The 18,292-nt window shown below is 39.3% G+C and overlaps 1 protein-coding gene across 2 annotated transcripts in view; it reads left to right on the top strand.

The window, feature by feature from the left end:
• The window catches only part of copg2.S (COPI coat complex subunit gamma 2 S homeolog), a 29,343-nt gene extending 16,906 nt beyond the window's left edge, over nt 1–12,437 (top strand). Inside the window, exons 15-24 of one of the 2 annotated variants that reach the window (XM_041587627.1) lie at nt 182–257; nt 1,020–1,123; nt 3,223–3,348; nt 4,177–4,242; nt 4,762–4,901; nt 6,747–6,918; nt 7,918–8,015; nt 8,548–8,686; nt 9,727–9,825; nt 11,656–12,437. In XM_041587627.1, coding sequence (XP_041443561.1) covers nt 182–257; nt 1,020–1,123; nt 3,223–3,348; nt 4,177–4,242; nt 4,762–4,901; nt 6,747–6,918; nt 7,918–8,015; nt 8,548–8,686; nt 9,727–9,825; nt 11,656–11,786 — 1,151 coding nt within the window. In that variant the 3' untranslated portion in view covers nt 11,787–12,437. 2 annotated transcript variants of the gene reach the window in all.
• The last annotated feature ends 5,855 nt before the right edge of the window (nt 12,438–18,292 follow it).

The following is an 18,292-nucleotide window of genomic DNA, read 5'->3' as shown; positions in this document are numbered from 1 at the left end:
AGGAACTTGTTTTCATGTTCAGCTTTAACTATTTAAGTCCCATTTGCACAAGAACTGACAATCTGTGACCAGGGTACTAATGAATTTTGTCTCATCCATACCTTAAAACACTGTGGTGTATGTTGGCTTAGTATCTCTGCAATAAATGATCTTTCTTTTTCTTTTTGTTCTTTCCTTGTAGCTGCGGTCAGTGCTTTGGCTAAGTTTGGTGCCCAGAATGAATCTCTTCTACCAAGTGTTTTAGTACTTCTTCAAAGGTATTGCATGTTGGCATGTAGTATAGGCTAGAATTGTGAAATTGTTCATACTATAAGACAACTTGTAGTGGGGTTATCAAATATACTCAATGCTTAGAAAATGATGATGTAATACAAAGATGTCCAGCAACCAATGAGCAGGCTGTGACCCTAAGATAACATTCAATTGTTATATTCACCCTAGAATCTGTTATTTTAAGAAAATGATTTCCTACACTGCCAACAGTGACTGTATATGCAAAAATTAGATTAGCTGTAATGATCTATTCATATGTACCTTCATGAATGGAGTCTTCTAGCCTTTAATAGGATTATTTTTATTTTATTATTAACATGTATTTATATAGCGCCAACATATTGCGTAGCACTGGATGACAAGGCAGCATTCGCTGTGCATAGCATTTCATGCTCGCTGTCCTTTACTCGAGTGACAATCTTTCTCTCTTTTTCGCGTGAACAGACTAGTTGTTTGAGCACAGGGAGTATGCAGAAAGAGCTGTGCACATGAATGAATTTAAACAGAGAATACTAGTGTTACTGTGCCTTTAAGTATAAAAAATTAAAAAAATACTCCTGATGTAATTTTTACTCTCTCTAGCAATTGGTCCCTCTAAGAATATGCCTAAACTCTGTGTTTTGTAAAAATAGTATAAGCTTATGATTAATGAAAGGTCCCATAATATATACAGTTAGCCAGGATCTTTGTTTCACATATTGGCACATATTGCTAATTACTATCATTGTATTCTGCCTACCTAACAGGTGCATGATGGACAGCGATGATGAGGTGCGAGACAGAGCAACATTTTACTTCAATGTATTAAAGCAACAGCAACTAGCGCTGAATGCTGCCTACATTTTCAATGGTCAGTAGCAAAATAAATCTATCATTTGCTTTTTACATTGCATTATTAATCATTTACCGTATATACTCGCGTATAAGCCGAGTTTTTCAGCACCCAAAATGTGCTGAAAAACTCAAACTCGGCTTATACGCGGGTCATACCTCCTTCCGCGGCCCCAGCAGGACTGTCTGTGACTGACTGTGTCGCCGCCCGGAGCAGGTCCAGGAGCTCCGGGCGGCGCGTCCTTCCCTGCCGGCGTTCGCTCCCAAAATGGCGGCGCCCATGGCCGCCACGTGGGTAGCGGCCGGCGCCGGGTCACGTTTTACTGTGACAGAGGGAAGAGCAGCAGACGTGAGGGCCGGGGTGGGGAGAGTGACAGATGGGGAGGGCAGGGGGGGGGAGTGGCAGAGGGAAGCAAACATGAAATAGGGGTAGACAGAGGACCCTTTAACAGGTACCTGCCCAGTGTCCCCCAATTGTTGCGGCCGGGTCACATTCACATTTTGAAATCTGACATGGGGCCCCTAGGCTTATACACGAGTCAATACATTTTTCCAGTTTTCTTAGGTAAATTAGGTACCTCGGCTTATACACGGGTCGGCTTATACACGAGTATATACGGTATGTATTTTAGTTATATCCTGCTTTTGTATAGGGCCACATTTCACAGTGCTATACATAATTTAAATAATTGTTTGATTTTATTACATCTGCTCTTTCTCCAACCAAAAGCTTCATGATATTTTTGGTGCTCTGTTTTCATCAAAACCAACAGTTTTCACTGGTGATCCTAAATGAACTATTAAAAACATTTTTTGGGGTTAAGTAATAAAAAACACTTATTTGCTCACAAGCAGTAACCCATAGCAACCAATCAGCAGGTAGAATTTACTGGTCAACTGTTTAACAGCAGGCATTTTATTGGTTGCTTCTGTAGTGCCTTTTATTACATATGGGTGGGACCATCATGAAAATTAAAAATGGATATGAGCATCATTTGATGGGAATAGGGAACTTTCTTATCAATTAAAGATATTGTCCTATTTGTGAAATAACCAGATTACTTTTCAGTATTCCCCTCTTGCCAACCTTTAATCCATCTTTATGCAACACAGTTAAAAAGCATAATTGGTAGCCAATATATCAGAGCTAACTGTCTTTCATACTAACCAACTGACCAGGGCTGTGTTTAGGTTTCATATTGCCCTAAGCTCCAGACCTCAGCCCAAACTGTTTTCTTAGCCTTTGGCACATGTGCTGATGGTTACCCATTCTCCCTCAGCTCCACTGCTAGATTTAGCTGCCAGTATCCAGCGGTGGGCTGGGGTGATTTGTACTGGCAAATTGTAACCTCTTCAGCACATCTTTTTTTCAACAATTGGACTTTGCGGGGGCTTCTTGCTGATAGCTTGGCTTCACTTAGGCGTCTTCTAATTGTAACAGTACTCACAGGTAACTTTACACCTTCTTTGATCTTCCTGGAGCTGATCATTGGCTGAGTTTTTGCCATTTTGCTGATTCTTCTATCCAGTCAAATGGTAGTTTTATGTTTTGTTACCCGTCCTTCAGCTTGTGGTTGCCATTTTTAAGCATTTGAGATAATTTTAAGCTGAGCAACCTATCATTTTCTGTGCTTCTTTATGTTTTCCCCTCTTCAATCAACTTTTTAATCAAAGTACGCTATTCTTCTGAATATCTAGAACGACCCATTTTATTCAGATTTTCAGAGATAAATACACTATAACCAGCATGCTGCTTTCCTTCCTTAAATAAGGACCATAATTGACACCTGTTTTTTTCACAGAATGAATGATCTCACTAATTGAACTCCACACTGATATTATTTGGAACAAGTTATTATCATTTGGAACAAGCCTCAATTAATGATTAAATTACACAGAATCAGCAGCATGCATGTCATGACTGTTGGGTCTGTTGGTCTTCTATTACTCTACTACACCTTCTAGTAAATTATTCGCCACGTAGAACTATAATTTGTACCAAAAACAGTGATTAATCAGGCTAGTGATGTCGGACAGCTATTATTCTGAACACTACTCTCTGTGTGTGTCCCATTATTTTCTTTCTTTTTTGTACATTGTGCCATATGTTTCTTACAGGTCTTACAGTTTCTGTCTTTGGGATGGAGAAAGCATTACACCAATATACATTAGAACCTTCAGAGAAACCCTTTGATATGAAGACTGTTCCTCTCGCCACTGTCCCCTTTATGGATCAGAAAACTGGTATATAAAACCATAGCTTTTTATCATATGTAAACATATTGAACAATGATAAATCTAGTCTGCAGTCATGCTAAAAGTTTTGTTTCAGTGACAACCCAGCGCTAAAGTTGTTCTTACTTGCTCAGATTTGGTTGGAGAGTTTGGCTGATTTCAACCATGCTGCCCAAACTTCCAGACATGTATGTCAGCTTGGGAATCAGTCGAAAGATGATTTCATCTGCCAATATAACACATCGGCGTTTGCTCATATACTTGCAACCTTCATTCCTGGCACGACTATACTGATATCCCAGCCCAGGCCCCCAGCATCATCCATCTGAGCAGAAAAAATACACATTCTCTTTTGATTTTTCATGGTTTTGGGAAGCTTTGTTTGATCTGATGAACCGTGAACACCAAAATAGAGCTGCTTAGAGTTGCATGCATCATGTTTACTTTCAGAAGCATCACTCTCAAAGGAGAATTCAACCGTCTACGTAGACCCACCTCCCTCCTCCCTCCCAGTCTAGGGAAATGCCCCTAACCATTTACTTACCCCTTGGTGCAGATTCAGGGATCACAGTTCACAGCACCCATCTTCTGGGTCTTCGTGTCTTCTTCCAACACTTCTGCAATTTGCATCCATTTCTGCAAATGCGCAGTTGGCGCAAACTGGGAAATTGATCCAACTGCGCATGCGTCGCTTTGCAGATCTCGTCTGAGAAGATGGCTGCCGCAAACTGAGATCCCTGAGGTTTTTTTAGTTAACGATTGAATTCTCCTTTGAGTTACATTTTTTTGATTTACCAGTTGTGGCAGAATAACTGTTTATTTTTTTTTAATCATCAGATCTTGCTCCTATGGCTACTAAACAGCCTGAGAAAGCAGTACCTGTCAGACAAGACATCTTCCAAGGTAGGATTCAGTAGGGATGTTTGGAGACATTCTACTAGAAATGCGTGTGCTGTTTTTTGAAAACCTATTCACTGTTATTCAGATGTATTATTGAGATTTATTATTGTGGAAAATGTTTGAAATGTTCTGGAATCCTTTTATTATCTGATGAGTATTTAATGTGGTCCAAATTTTGGGGCAATTTGAACCTGCATGAAAGCAAGTTTTACAATTATTTTTCTAAATCCTTTCAAAAGACTTAATTTTGCTCTGGTTATTTGTATGCAACCCTCTTGACAAACCTCTTTTATTTATTAAATATATATATATATATATATTATATATATATATATATATATTGACATCATTCAAAAGGTAACACAAAGTAGAAATACATTTCTAGCATTCCTTCCTTATAATACTGGACATGGTACTTTACTACAAATATCAGACCATTAAGGATATTTGGAAAGGGAGCACTGGCCAAGAATTCTTCACTTAAAATTCTCAATACAAACGCAACTACCCATCTTTTTCCAGAACAATTGGCTGTCATTCCGGAATTTAAGAACCTAGGCCCCTTGTTTAAGTCTTCCGAACCTGTGCAGCTTACTGAAGCAGAGACTGAATATTTTGTAAGATGTATCAAGCACGTATTTCCAAATCATTTTGTGTTCCAGGTAGGTCAGTTCTTTTCTTAACCACTTAACACACAAATCAGCTTGTATTTTCTGACCATGTTTAAAAAATGACAAATATTTGACATGTTGAATAAGTCAGGAAGCAGCAAAATAGTATATAGAATGAGAGAGTATATGAAGTAGAGATTCAGGGCTTGATTTTTTAAATGGGGTGTAAATTCATCACATAAAATAAAAGAATTCTAGTAGAATCCCTCAAAACAAGGAAGTATCCAATAAACGTGCATTATTTTGTATTTATTTTTTTTACAACTGTACTGATAAATGATCCAGTGTCTTCAGCTCTAACAGGCAGCCTCTGCGATCCCTACTCTAGTTGTTCAGGAAACTTAGGCAGTCACAGCTCTCCTGTTCTCTCAGTGCAGCTGAACCAGTCTGATCACACACTTCACATGGGGAACTGTCAGGGGCGATCCTGGCCCTTCCGCCGCCTGAGGCAGCAGCAGTTGCTGCTGCCCCCTCTCCCCCATAAATTTGCTCTTAAAGTACCAGGAGCAGCATTTTTGCTGCCCCTGGTACCTAGTGGGGCACTGCCGCCTGAGGCGACAGCCTCAACACGCCTCATTGGCGAAGCACCCCTGGGAACTGTGCAGTAGTAGACCTATTGGATTACAGTAGAAGTTAAGCACCGGCTGACTGAGGCTACCTGAGGCTGCCTGTTAGAGCTGAAGACCCTGGATTGTTTCTTTACACCAGTATGAAAAAAGTAATAAGTGTATATTGGAAACTTCCTTGTTTTAAGGGATTCTATCCCTTAACTTACTATAATAACTTTAAATCCCCTTTAAGTGTATTTTATTATAGAAGCAGTATACAGCTATATACACCGTTTGATCAACATGAGCACATTAAATAGGACTCGTATTTGAAATATACACTGCATATTAAAGTTTGGGGTCTCTTTATTAAGAAACCCTTCATTCAGAAAGCTGAGAAATATGGGACAGCCATCTCCCATGGAGTCCATTTTAAGCAGTTTCCCAGGTGCCCCCCAACCATGTGACTTGTGCTCTGATATGCTTCAGTGACTTTTAACCCCATAAACAGTAAATACATTAAGAGGCAGTGGGAACTTGCCCAAATACATTAAATACAATGAGAGGCAGATGTTCTGAAGGCTGGAGAAGATTTGAGCATTGAAGAGGTCAAAATTAATCAGAAATTGTTTGCATTGCTAAAAGTGCTCCATAGACTAGTGGTAGACCTGAAAATAGCACCCGAGCAGGAGATACCCTGCTTTCTTATTGCACTACCTGCTTATTGAAGTACAATGACAAGGAAGAAAGAAAAGCTGCCCCAGAGCAGTTCTGTAGTGTAGCAGTGGCTCCTTCTCAAAGCTCAGAATCAGACACAATGCACTGAGATGAATCTCCACACCAACATTACAGATAAAAAATACATTTGTTGGTTCAAGAACAACATTAAAAATAAAAAGTAGCCCATAAAAATCATGGCAGAATCCCTTTAAGTCTCAAATGCCCATATGATACTACACTACACCTGCCGGCACGCTTTCATGGCATTGTGGGGGTTGTAGTTCAGGAACAGATGGCTTATAACTACCAAAACAGCAGGTCTTTAAAATCACCAAGACTGAGAAATATATTTTTTGCAGTTTATGCGTTTCTTTTTTGTGTTTTTCATTTGTGTCATTCATTAGAACAACACTGCTCTCTGTAGTTCTCTAATTATTGTTTGCATGCCCTGCAGTATATGTTATATTGCACTTATCTCTTAGTCTTAACCCAGATTATATGATATTTATTGCAATGCACAGATGTGTTTATAGGTTTTTCCACTCTGATATTTTGTTGCTTTTACCAGTTTGACTGCACAAACACACTAAATGATCAGCTCTTAGAGAAGGTGACAGTGCAGATGGAGCCATCGGAAGCTTATGAAGTGTTGCATTATGTCCCGGCTCCAAGCCTTACATACAACCAACCTGGCATTTGTTATACACTTGTCAGCCTTCCTGATGATGATCCTACAGCAGGTATTTCATAACTTCACAGTGAAATTCTGCCGGATATGGGTTTCTAATAAACATATGTGTCTTTTAACCACCGTTTATTGCCTTTATCTTTCTGCTTTCTTGAAAAACTTGACTTTGACAGCACTACCATAAAATACTAAGTTTTGCTGTATCTGCTCAGATTTCAACTGTGCTCCATTTATGCCAGGTAGTGTTTTGGCTGCAGCTGTATTGCAGAGGAAATGCAGCCTCATATTCCATTGTCATGGAATTAGCAACAGTCTATACCTCTAAAAAGGAAATTTTATCAAAAGAAATGCCTAAAGTAACAGGTCTTGGGAAAAAATTACATCTCAGGATTTATATGTGTCAGTATAACATTAATGGGCTTATCTATCGAAAATTAAATCTGTGAGGTTTTTTTCTACTTTGAATAAACTCACAATTTAAGAAAATGACATGAACTCGCCAGCTTTTAGATGCCAATTTTACATTCAAGTTTTCAAGGGATTTCCTCTTTTTAAATAAATACATTTGAGTTTTTGCAAATACAATTCAAATTTGTGAGTTTTTGTGCAAAAAATTCCCCCTGTAAATGTTAACTGCAGCTACATTTATATCCGCTCCAATGTGGTTCAAAATATATAATAATTTATAAGGGATTGTTTTAATATTTGTACTAGTAAAAATATATAGAACAAATTTAATCAGGTTGGGTTGTTATGGGTTAATGCCCAGGTGCTCCTATGTCCAGTGTTAGTAAATGAGCCCAATTAGGTTACTTAGTATCCATACTGCAAGATGTAAGAACAGTTTTGTGCAGCACCCTTAGTGAAATTAACAAAAGGCATTTGATCACCTAAGAATTCTGCTTTTTTGTTTTTTTTTGCTCTGGTTAAACAAATGCTATTTACATATATTTTAGCTTTGAGACTTTTTTTAACCTGTAAAACGATGTGAATTGTACAGAGTAAACAAAGGTATGTGTACATGTGACTAAGCAGTGTTGCATTTCTTCAGTATCCTGTACATTTAGTTGCACAATGAAGTTTGTGGTCAGAGACTGCGACCCCCAGACTGGTGTTCCTGATGATGAAGGTTATAGTGATGAATATGTGGTATGTATTTGAAGTTATACAGTCAAGTGCTGGTTTTTTTTTTTTTGGGTTTTTATAATATGGAGCACTGATGCATTTTAGATTTAGTGAATAATTGCATCTCTCCTGCTTGACCCCTGAAAAGATATCTAACGCATTTTTCTACTTTTTATTGCAAGAGCCACCGTTTCTGTGCATGAGAGAGCGAAGCATATGTGTTACTCATCTTTTTTTCCTGCAGCCAAAATCTAAGCCTTTACTTTATTAGTAAATAAAGCACCCCTGTAAATATTATTGATAATGATAGACAAAATGCTGGTCATATATATATATATATATATATATATATATATATATATATATATATATATATATATATATATATATATATATATATATATATTTTTACTTAAACTGATAAAAATATGAATACTGTCTGTGGATCCAAAACTTTCGCTTGCAGTTTGTGCCGTAAAGATTTATTTTTTGTTACTTTGTGCCATACAATATTCCTGATGTATAGAATAAGTGATGTCATTTCATTCCATATCAGCTTGAAGACCTAGAGTTGAGTCTGTCTGACCATATTCAGAAAGTACTGAAGCCAAATTTTGGGGCATCATGGGAAGAAGTGGGTGATGCATACGAGAAAGAAGAAACATTTGCCCTTACTACAACAAAAACTCTAGAAGGTAAGTTCTTTATACAAAAGCTTGTTTTACAGCTTGTGAGAATATATCTTAACCAAGAATGACCAATGAGTAGGGGGCAATTCGTGGTCCTCTGTTTTAAAGCAAACAACATATTGTTTTTTATGGGTTACTGCACATGGGCAAATTTAGAGCTTTTTATTCTACATGTAATTATATTAAATAAGCCATTTAAAGCATATGCTTAATATTGGTATCACTGTAACTGTGATGGAGTTTTATGCTACACACCCAATAGCTTTTTATTGTGCATTTGGATCCTACTACTATCAAGCATCAAGCCGTGCTTAGCTTTTTTTACACCACCAGCACTGATATACAAAGGGGTTATATTGTGCCTCTGACCCCCTTCATGGGAACATAGATGCAGCCTAAGTTTAGTTCTCACCAGCACAAGCAATAGCTCAAATGTTACAAATAGCCATTTATGGGGCATGGAACAGAAGAATGGAGCATCACTCATTGTGATTTCAGTATCCTGATAATGTTTAGTGGCAGTCAGTGTATTGTTCCACTGATCTATATTTGTCTTCCTGGTTTTTCAGGTGAAGCAGTGCATGGGGACAGATTTATCAAGGTTCAAATTGAATATTCGAAATTCAAATTTTCAAGGTTTTTTTTGTGGTCAAAACTACCAGATTCGACTAGTCAATTTAATTCATCCGAGTTTGAAAAATTCGATTTTTTCAATACATTTCGAATTTATGGGGGTTATGGGAAGTTTTTAAAAACTCACGTGAATTCGAAATTTGACCTTTGATAAATGTGCTTTGAAGTCAACTTAATATACTGATTGAAGTAAAGGGCAGAACACACTTCATTGATGTAAAGAAAAAAGTGCCTGGCTCTTGCTTACTCATAAGGAATGTTTAATTAGTGTTTAGAATTTTTTTTGAGAATTTAGTAACAGGTTTCAACTTTGTGCCAGGGCTAATATTCCCTATATTTATAAAAAAACAATTGTCTATTAGTATAAATTGATTAACCGAGTGTGTCGACTCCTGTTCCTGTGTTATATGCAGAGGCTGTTAACAACATAATCAAATTCCTGGGGATGCAGCCATGTGAGAGGTCTGACAAGGTGCCAGAAAACAAGAACTCACATGTGCTTTACTTGTCAGGTAAGTGGCCCAGCCATTTTTTTAATCGATCAGCGGAAATGTAATCTTGTGTGTTTTGCTTTGAGGTCAGGGCAAAGCAGAACAAAATTAATACTGCCATTATTTCAAGGCAAATGCACTTAAAGGACAAGGAAAGGCAAAAAAATAAAATCCCATTTTTACTTTCTTTAATGAAAAAGAAACCTATCTCCAATATACTTCAATTAAAAAATGTGTTCCTTTTTTATAAGAAACCTGACTGTATGCAGTGAAATTCTCCCTTCATTTACTGCTGTGGATAGGAATTGTCAGATGGTCCCTAACTGCTGAGCAGGGAAACAATCATACTTATGAACAACAGGGGGAGCCCCCACCTTACTTCCCAGCCATGCAGAACTTTGTGTATGACGATCCCTAAGCAGCCCAGACCACACTGAGCATGTGCAGGGTCAGGGTCAGGCAAAGATGTTTAACAAAGTTACAAGATGACAGCCCCCTGTGGCCAACTTTGAAAGCATAAATCATTTGTTTGATTAGGCTTTGTAGTGCAGTAAGTTCATGCTTATGTTTAGTATACAATATACAGCATTTCTAGCCTTATTCTATTTTAGACTTTCCTTGTCCTTTAAATGAAATTGACTGCTAGTTGGGTGCTTTGCCAATTTCAGCCATACTGCCCAACCAACTGTCAGTGTATGGCCATTTAGGGGGCCAGTTAGATTGATAATCCTGCGATCCACAGATAGATTATCAGTCTGCAGGATTATCAATCTTGACAAAAATGTTTCTTCTGTCAGATGAAAGGAAGAGAAGCCACAACTCTGCAGCATCTCTTTACTTCTTGCTGTTTCAGTCATTTAAACAGTGAGTCAGATTAGTTGAAGGGAATGATATAAAGGGGCAAATTTACTAAAGGGCGAAGTGACTAAAGTGTGCGAAGATTGCGTTACTTTGCTAGCGAAGGAGATAGACTCTAGCGCTACTTCGCTCCCTAATGCCTGGCGATTTTGCGCTGTGTCGAATGGACGTAACTACGCAAATTCACTAAAATGTGGATTTTACTGAACGTTACCTCTTGCGCCAGACTTGCCTTCGCCACCTCAGACCAGGCGAAGTGCAATAGAGTAGATAGGAGTTCCTCAAAAATAGTTGAAACGCTGGCGACTTTTCCTTTTTTCAGGGAGATCGTACATTTTTTTTGTGTTAACTGGCTTCCCCCCTACATTTCCTAACATGTGGCACATTGACTATACACTGGGCTCATGTGTAGGGAAATATAACAACTTTATTTTATTTTATTAAGGTTTCCCGGGCTTGTGTAGTGTAATGTACGTCCATATACGTCCATTGAACTTTAACTTCCCGCCATATGCAAATTAGCAAACGCTAGTAAAAATTCACTTCGCTTGGCCGATAACGATTGGTACCGATAGCGCAACTTCGCCAGCGTTCTACGCCCTTTACACAACTTTATGGATTTTAGTGAATTAGCGTTGTCCTGGCGAACCTACGCCTGACATAAGTGTTGCGCTGTGATCAAAGCCGTCGCTGACAAATTTTCGGAGGTTAGTAAATTTGCCCCATAGTGTTTGGCCCAAGAGGTTTTTGTGGCTCCTGCCACTGGTCTCCTTATACTTTACTGATGGTATCACTGCTGTTCTGTTGTGTGGCCCTGGAACATGTGAATTCATGGATAATTTGAATAATCTGGAAAGCAAGATAAACAGAGTAATTTAACTTTATACTTAACAACAATGATTTACCAGTGTTTTAATAACTGTGCAGCATGGGAACAGTCTTTGGCTGTGAAACAGTTCCAGCAACTTAAAGATATTTCATTTTATTTTGTAGGGGTGTTCAGAGGAGGTCATGATGTTCTCGTGAGATCCAGACTTGCCCTTGCTGATGGGGTTACCATGCAAGTTACTGTCAGGAGTCAAGATGAAACTCCAGCAGATGTCATTCTGGCCTCAGTGGGCTAATCCTTCCTTTGTCAAAGCAGAACTTTCTGCAGCCCACTATATAAACAAACATTTCAGGAAAACCAATTTCTTTTTTCTGTTGTCTGAAGTTTCCAAAAATCTCCCAAACCTTTCTCTTCTATGAAAAGAACTTTTGCTTGGGGCACTTGAAACATGTAGAGGGCCCTCTTGCTAATTACGGGTTGAAGTTGTTGAAAATAAAATACAGTCCATTCCTATGTGCTACGTTGGTAAGCATGGAAATATGTGCTTGCACTCTTTTTTTTTTTCCTTAAAAAATGGTTCTGAGTAGAGCATAATCATTCATTTAAATTATACTACTGACCAGACTACATTCATTTCATACAGACTCCTGTTCATGGTTTTTTTGCCTTCACTGAAAGTCAAGGCCAATAAGCTTTAACATTAACAGTGCAAGCATTGTGCTTTCTCCAATCCATTAGTTACTCTCAGAATAGTAAAGCAGTTGAATATTAAAGACCCTAAATATATTTTAGACCAAAATAAAGTATATATGGCCCCTGAAAATTTGCTACTGCAGAATATCATTCCTGTATAGTGATGCTGTTTCTAATTTAAACATTTCTTTGCTGTCTCAGTCTCTATTAACATGTTTTGACAATAAAAGTGAGAAAACATTTTGGGACAGAATATGGCATTTTTTTTATTAGACCAGTATATTATGAAAGAAATTGTAAAAATGTGTTTCTGTTGGCTAGATTTGGGGAGACACATGTACCATGAGGATGAAGATCCTGGAGAGTAAACACTAAATGGTTAAAATTGACTCTACCTCCTGCCCAGAGCTTCATCCTGTTTGTCCACCCCCTTAATATTTGTGTGTTCAGAAGGGGGATGGACAGCTGAGGTGGATCAGGGAGCAATGGTCAAAGCTCACTCCACCCAAAGGCATCAACCTATTTTAGAGCTCCTAAAGCATTTAAAGGAGAATTCAACCTGTAACTAAAAAACAACCCTACCTAGACCCTATAGACAAACTTCTGTAGGGATTCTTCAATACTGTTTTCACTGCATCTGGGGCTTATATGTCAGAAAAAGGCAGAAAGTCAACGAATTATAAATAAAGGAGGCTAAGTAAAAGTCGTGCATTTTATAACATTCTCAAAGTAAATTAAAGGTGAACTACCCCTTTAAAACTAGGTTGCAACTTTGTCTTCCAACATGACAATAATGCAAAGCATACCTTCAAAGTTGTAACAAAAGTATTGTGGCCATCACAAAGCCCAGAATTGAATCTCACTGAAAAAGGATTGTTCAGAGAAATTTAGAAAAACTTAAGAAAAAAGAAGACATGGGGAGGGTTTCGTTAAGGCCCTTTGGAGAAAGAGGTTCCAACTTAAAAATCCACATAGACTCCATTAGTAGTAAATCTCTGTTACCTCCCCCTCCGTAGGGCAGGCACGTGGTCTATCATCATGTGTTGGAATTGGGGCAATGTGTGTTTAGATTTCAGGCAGTGTTTTGATACTGGTTGATCTGCTTTTCCAGTAGATAGAGCCATTCAAATCTCTAATATATGATTATTCGTGTGATAAGAAGTCAAAGTCTTCCCTACATAGTATAGACCGCAGGGGCACCATGCCATATAGACCACATGATCAGTGGTACATGTTAGTCTATGGTTGATTGAGTATTATGTCCTGTTCTGGGGTGTGTGAAATGTGTTCCCTGCAGCATTCCGCTGCATGTAATGCAATTCAAACACTTGAAACCACCCTTCTTTAATGGCCTTTTAAGCCATGTGTGCCCAACCCTGGGGTCTGCCAACACATCCTTTACTACCAATAGATCACTCAAGTTCTGTCCCCTTCTGTAAGCAAGTAGAAGTCTTTTTTTGTCCAAGAAGGGAAGGCAAGTATCTGTATTGACAATCTCCCATCTGTCAGTTACTGCATTCTTGAACTTTGCACTGACAGTCGTCCATTCTATGGTGAAGATCAAGAATATGTATAATATCTGTGCAGAATAGCGGCACTCACAGGGTCGTTTTTGATGCAAATAAGTTTTTTTATTTAACTCAACGTTTCGATCCCACACAGGGATCTTTGTCAGGAGAAAACAGATGAACAAATGAAGTTCCTACAATCCCATAAAATTTGAAACTCTATTTGGCACCAAACTCGGTTGCTAAGCAAACCTGGTAACCAAAAAATCAGTAGTGCTCAATACGTGTTGTGCAGGGATATACAGAGGGAAACAGAACGGACCTATTGGTATCCAATAGATCAAGCAACTTAAGTATTTTATCACAAAATGGAACAATAAGGCGAAGATAAAGAGAAAGGCTCATCGTGTCAAATAAAACCCACTGCTCAAGCCCATAATGAACTGGCCAATCAGCGGAGCGAGCCGGGACCGCGCGCCCAATCGTTTACCGGTATAGAAGTGGGTGTGTCCAATCGCGGCACCAGACTTCTGTACTTAGGGGCAAATTCACTAAGCCGCGAAGCGCCGAACGCTTGCGTTAATTCGCTAGCGTTTGGCATTTTCGCTACTGCGCAAATTCACTAACGAACGCTGGCGTAGTTTCGCTAGTGTTACTTCGCAACCTTACGCCAGGCGAATTTTCGCTAGCGACGAAACTACGCAAATTCACTAACTTCCGCAATGTACTGAACGCTACCTTTTACGCTAGACTTCCTTCGCCACCTCAGACCTGGCGAAGCGCAATAGAGTAGATAGGGATTGTTTTAAAAAAAAAGTACATTTTTTTTCTAAGTCCCAAAAAAACGCTGGCGTGTTTTCTACATGATGGCTGATAGGCTGAAAAAGATCGAAAATTTTTTGGGGCTCCCCTTCCTCCCCCCTACATTTCCTGACTCATGGCAACTTACCTAGACAGTGGGCACATGTGTAGGGCAAAATAAAATTTTTATTTGCTGATTTGAAGGTTTTCTAGGCATTTGTAGTGCAGATAAGTGTTCCTCCATTGAAATTTGAATTTCGCGCCGTATGCAAATTAGCCTTCGCTAGCATAACTTCGCTTTATATAGCGAATCAACGCTAGCGCAACTTCGCAACCTTACGCTACCCCTGTGCGCAACTTCGGATTTTAGTGAATTTGCGGAGCCCTGGAGAAACTACGCCTGGCGAAGTGCGGCGAAGTTGCGCCTGGCGCAACTTCGCATCTTAGTGAATTTGCCCCTTAGTCTCTTACACGATTGTGTCATAGGAACCGCAGACTGCAGAGAAAGAGCAGCGGCGAGAGTAAATATCTGTAACCCTTTGGCGTATGCACTTACGGGCAGCATTCCTCTTCATTTGAGGTAACAGCTCACTTTGCTTGCGGTAGCCCGGAGGCATATTGGTCGCTGTTTGACACTTCTGGTAATGAATGAGCAATAAATGTATGTGGACAACAAGCATTTCCCCTAAGTCATACCAGGCAATAGGCAGAGAATCTAGTGTACTTCAGTCCACCCCCACATATTACCGTTAGCAGGATTTGCCTAGCCTGCATAATGCCAGGTTACCAGGGCTAGTGGTAATTGACATGATCGATGAGCAAGAAGGAAAAAGAAATTAGATTAAAAAGGAGCATTTTAAGAGGGAGAAGGAATAAAACAAAATATGCCAAATATGCAGTCCATATTAGGTTGTGGCATCACATATACTTTGTGTCAAATATAGCACTTTAAATATGACATTACAAGCAACCACAGACAATTCAGGACAGAACACCGCAGTGGTGATAATGAAAATATCCATATATACAGTGGTGTGAAAAACTATTTGCCCCCTTCCTGATTTCTTATACTTTTGCATGTTTGTCACACAAAATGTTTCTGATCATCAAACACATTTAACTATTAGTCAAAGATAACACAAGTAAACACAAAATGCAGTTTTTAAATGAGGGTTTTTATTATTTAGGGAGAAAAGAAATCCAAACCTGTGTGAAAAAGTAATTGCCCCCTGAACCTAATAACTGGTTGGGCCACCCTTAGCAGCAATAACTGCAATCAAGCGTTTGCGATAACTTGCAACGAGTCTTTTACAGCGCTCTGGAGGAATTTTGGCCCACTCATCTTTGCAGAATTGTAGTAATTCAGCTTTATTTGAGGGTTTTCTAGCATGAACCGCCTTTTTAAGGTCATGCCACAACATCTCAATAGGATTCAGGTCAGGACTTTGACTAGGCCACTCCAAAGTCTTCATTTTGTCTTTCTTCAGCCATTCAGAGGTGGATTTGCTGGTGTGTTTTGGGTCATTGTCCTGCTGCAGCACCCAAGATCGCTTCAGCTTGAGTTGACGAACAGATGGCCGGACATTCTCCTTCAGGATTTTTTGGTAGACCGTAGAATTCATGGTTCCATCTTTCACATCAAGTCTTCCAGGTCCTGAAGCAGCAAAACAACCCCAGACCATCACACTACCACCACCATATTTTACTGTTGGTATGATGTTCTTTTTCTGAAATGCTGTGTTACCTTTACGCCAGATGTAACGGGACGCGCACCTTCCAAAAAGTTCAACTTTTTTCTCGTCGGTCCACAAGGTATTTTCCCAAAAGTCTTGGCAATCATTGAGATGTTTTTTAGCAAAATTGAGACAAGCCTTAATGTTCTTTTTGCTTAAAAGTGGTTTGCGCCTTGGAAATCTGCCATGCAGGCCGTTTTTGCCCAGTCTCTTTCTTATGGTGGAGTCGTGAACACTGACCTTAATTGAGGCAAGTGAGGCCTGCAGTTCTTTAGATATTGTCCTGGGGTCTTTTGTGGCCTCTCGGATGAGTTGTCTCTGCGCTCTTGGGGTAATTTTGGTCGGCCGGCCACTCCTGGGAAGGTTCACCACTGTTCCATGTTTTTGCCATTTGTGGATAATGGCTCTCACTGTGGTTCGCTGGAGTCCCAAAGCTTTAGAAATGGCTTTATAACCTTTGAAATTGAACTCAGGTGTGATAAACCACAGTTAAGTTATTTTTTAACAAGGGGGGCAATCACTTTTTCACAAAGGCCCACGTGGATTTGGAGTTTTTTTTCTCCCTTAATAACGTAAACCTTCATTTAAAAACTGCATTTTGTGTTCAATTATGTTATCTTTGACTAATAGTTAACAGTTTTTGATGAGCAGAAACATTTAACTGTGACAAACATGCAAAAGAATAAGAAATCAGGAAGGGGGCAAATAGTTTTTCACACCACTGTAGATGTCTGTAGGGGATAATGGGAATGGTTATAAGAAGGTTCTCATTAAGCCCGTGAGGTGCAACAGTGTTCAGATGGTAAATACATCTCCAAAAAATGCCTTGCCACCGGCTGTTTCCTCTTTAAGGGCCCTACTTATGGCTGAACGGTGATTCGCGATCCTGTCCCTTAGTTGTGTAGTAGCCTTGCCCACATAATATAAACCACATGGGCACGTAATAATATAGACCACAAATGATGAAGTGCAGATTAGTCTATGCAGTATTTTATATCTCTTGCCCGTATGTGGATGAGGGAAGTCCTTGCCAGTGAGCATGGATCTACATGTGGTGCAGTCTGGGCAGCGGTAGCAGCCAAGTTTCTGCTGTGTGGTTAACCAATTTGTTTCTTTAGTGGTCAGAGAAGTCAGTTTTCACTAAAATGTTCTTTAAGTTCCGATTCCTGCCGTGGCCGAACATAGGGGAAGGGGCCTGATACAATGATAAAGTGTTGTCCATAGAGATAATTGTCCAGTTCGTTTGTACATCTTCTTAAGTCTTTAGACATGTGTGAGTATTTGGATGACAATACGGAATAATAGTAACCCAGAAAAAGCACAATTGAAAGAAACCTTTGACAGATTCTTAGAAAGGGGCTACAAGGAGCAACTACAACTCCAGAGGGAACTTACATTCTCTCAAGCGGACTTACTCTCCAAGAAACCCAAGAAAGACCAAACACCTACTAAAATGATCTTTACCTCTTTTTGAGGTGTACAGCGATATTTTTAAAACTTTATCTATATTTCCCCCCTCCTACTTTGATTTAAGGACCAAGGATTTGAGGGAGGCTGGCATAAGATGAAGCTCTTAGCAGGAGGATGAATTTCTTTAAACTTTTCATTCTCTTGCTTTCAGGATCTTCATCCACATGGTGCCTGTATCACTCAAAGTGATGTTGTGGTCTTAATTGTGTGATATTGAGTGTAGTCTCAGCAATTAATGTGCTATCAGGACACTACCCTTACATTCTGCACTGCAATACTCTGAAACAAAATGACAAAACACATCTGCTCAGTTCCTTACAGGAGTCCAGAACATCTCCAGGGTCTGTACTAACTGTTATAAGACTTGACAAAGAGTCCATTGAGACTCGAAACATGTTGTGTTGAACAATAAACACCTAATTGAGCAGTTAATCCTGCAGTCTGGATCGTTCCTTGAAAACTTTATTTTGTGGATTGATACATTCGCACGCACGGCGGAGGTGCATCACAAGGTTTCGATCGGAAGTTTTGCTTGCATTTGTTTGAGGTAACTAGCAACAGTGATTTATTTAACTGTTATAAGAATTGCTGTAAGC

This window comes from Xenopus laevis, chromosome 3S (genome assembly GCF_017654675.1).
Source record: "Xenopus laevis strain J_2021 chromosome 3S, Xenopus_laevis_v10.1, whole genome shotgun sequence".
In the NCBI taxonomy this organism is placed as follows: Eukaryota; Metazoa; Chordata; class Amphibia; order Anura; family Pipidae; genus Xenopus; species Xenopus laevis.
The sequence above is the reverse complement of the archived record's forward strand: the minus strand, read 5'-3'. Positions and strand labels throughout refer to the sequence as shown.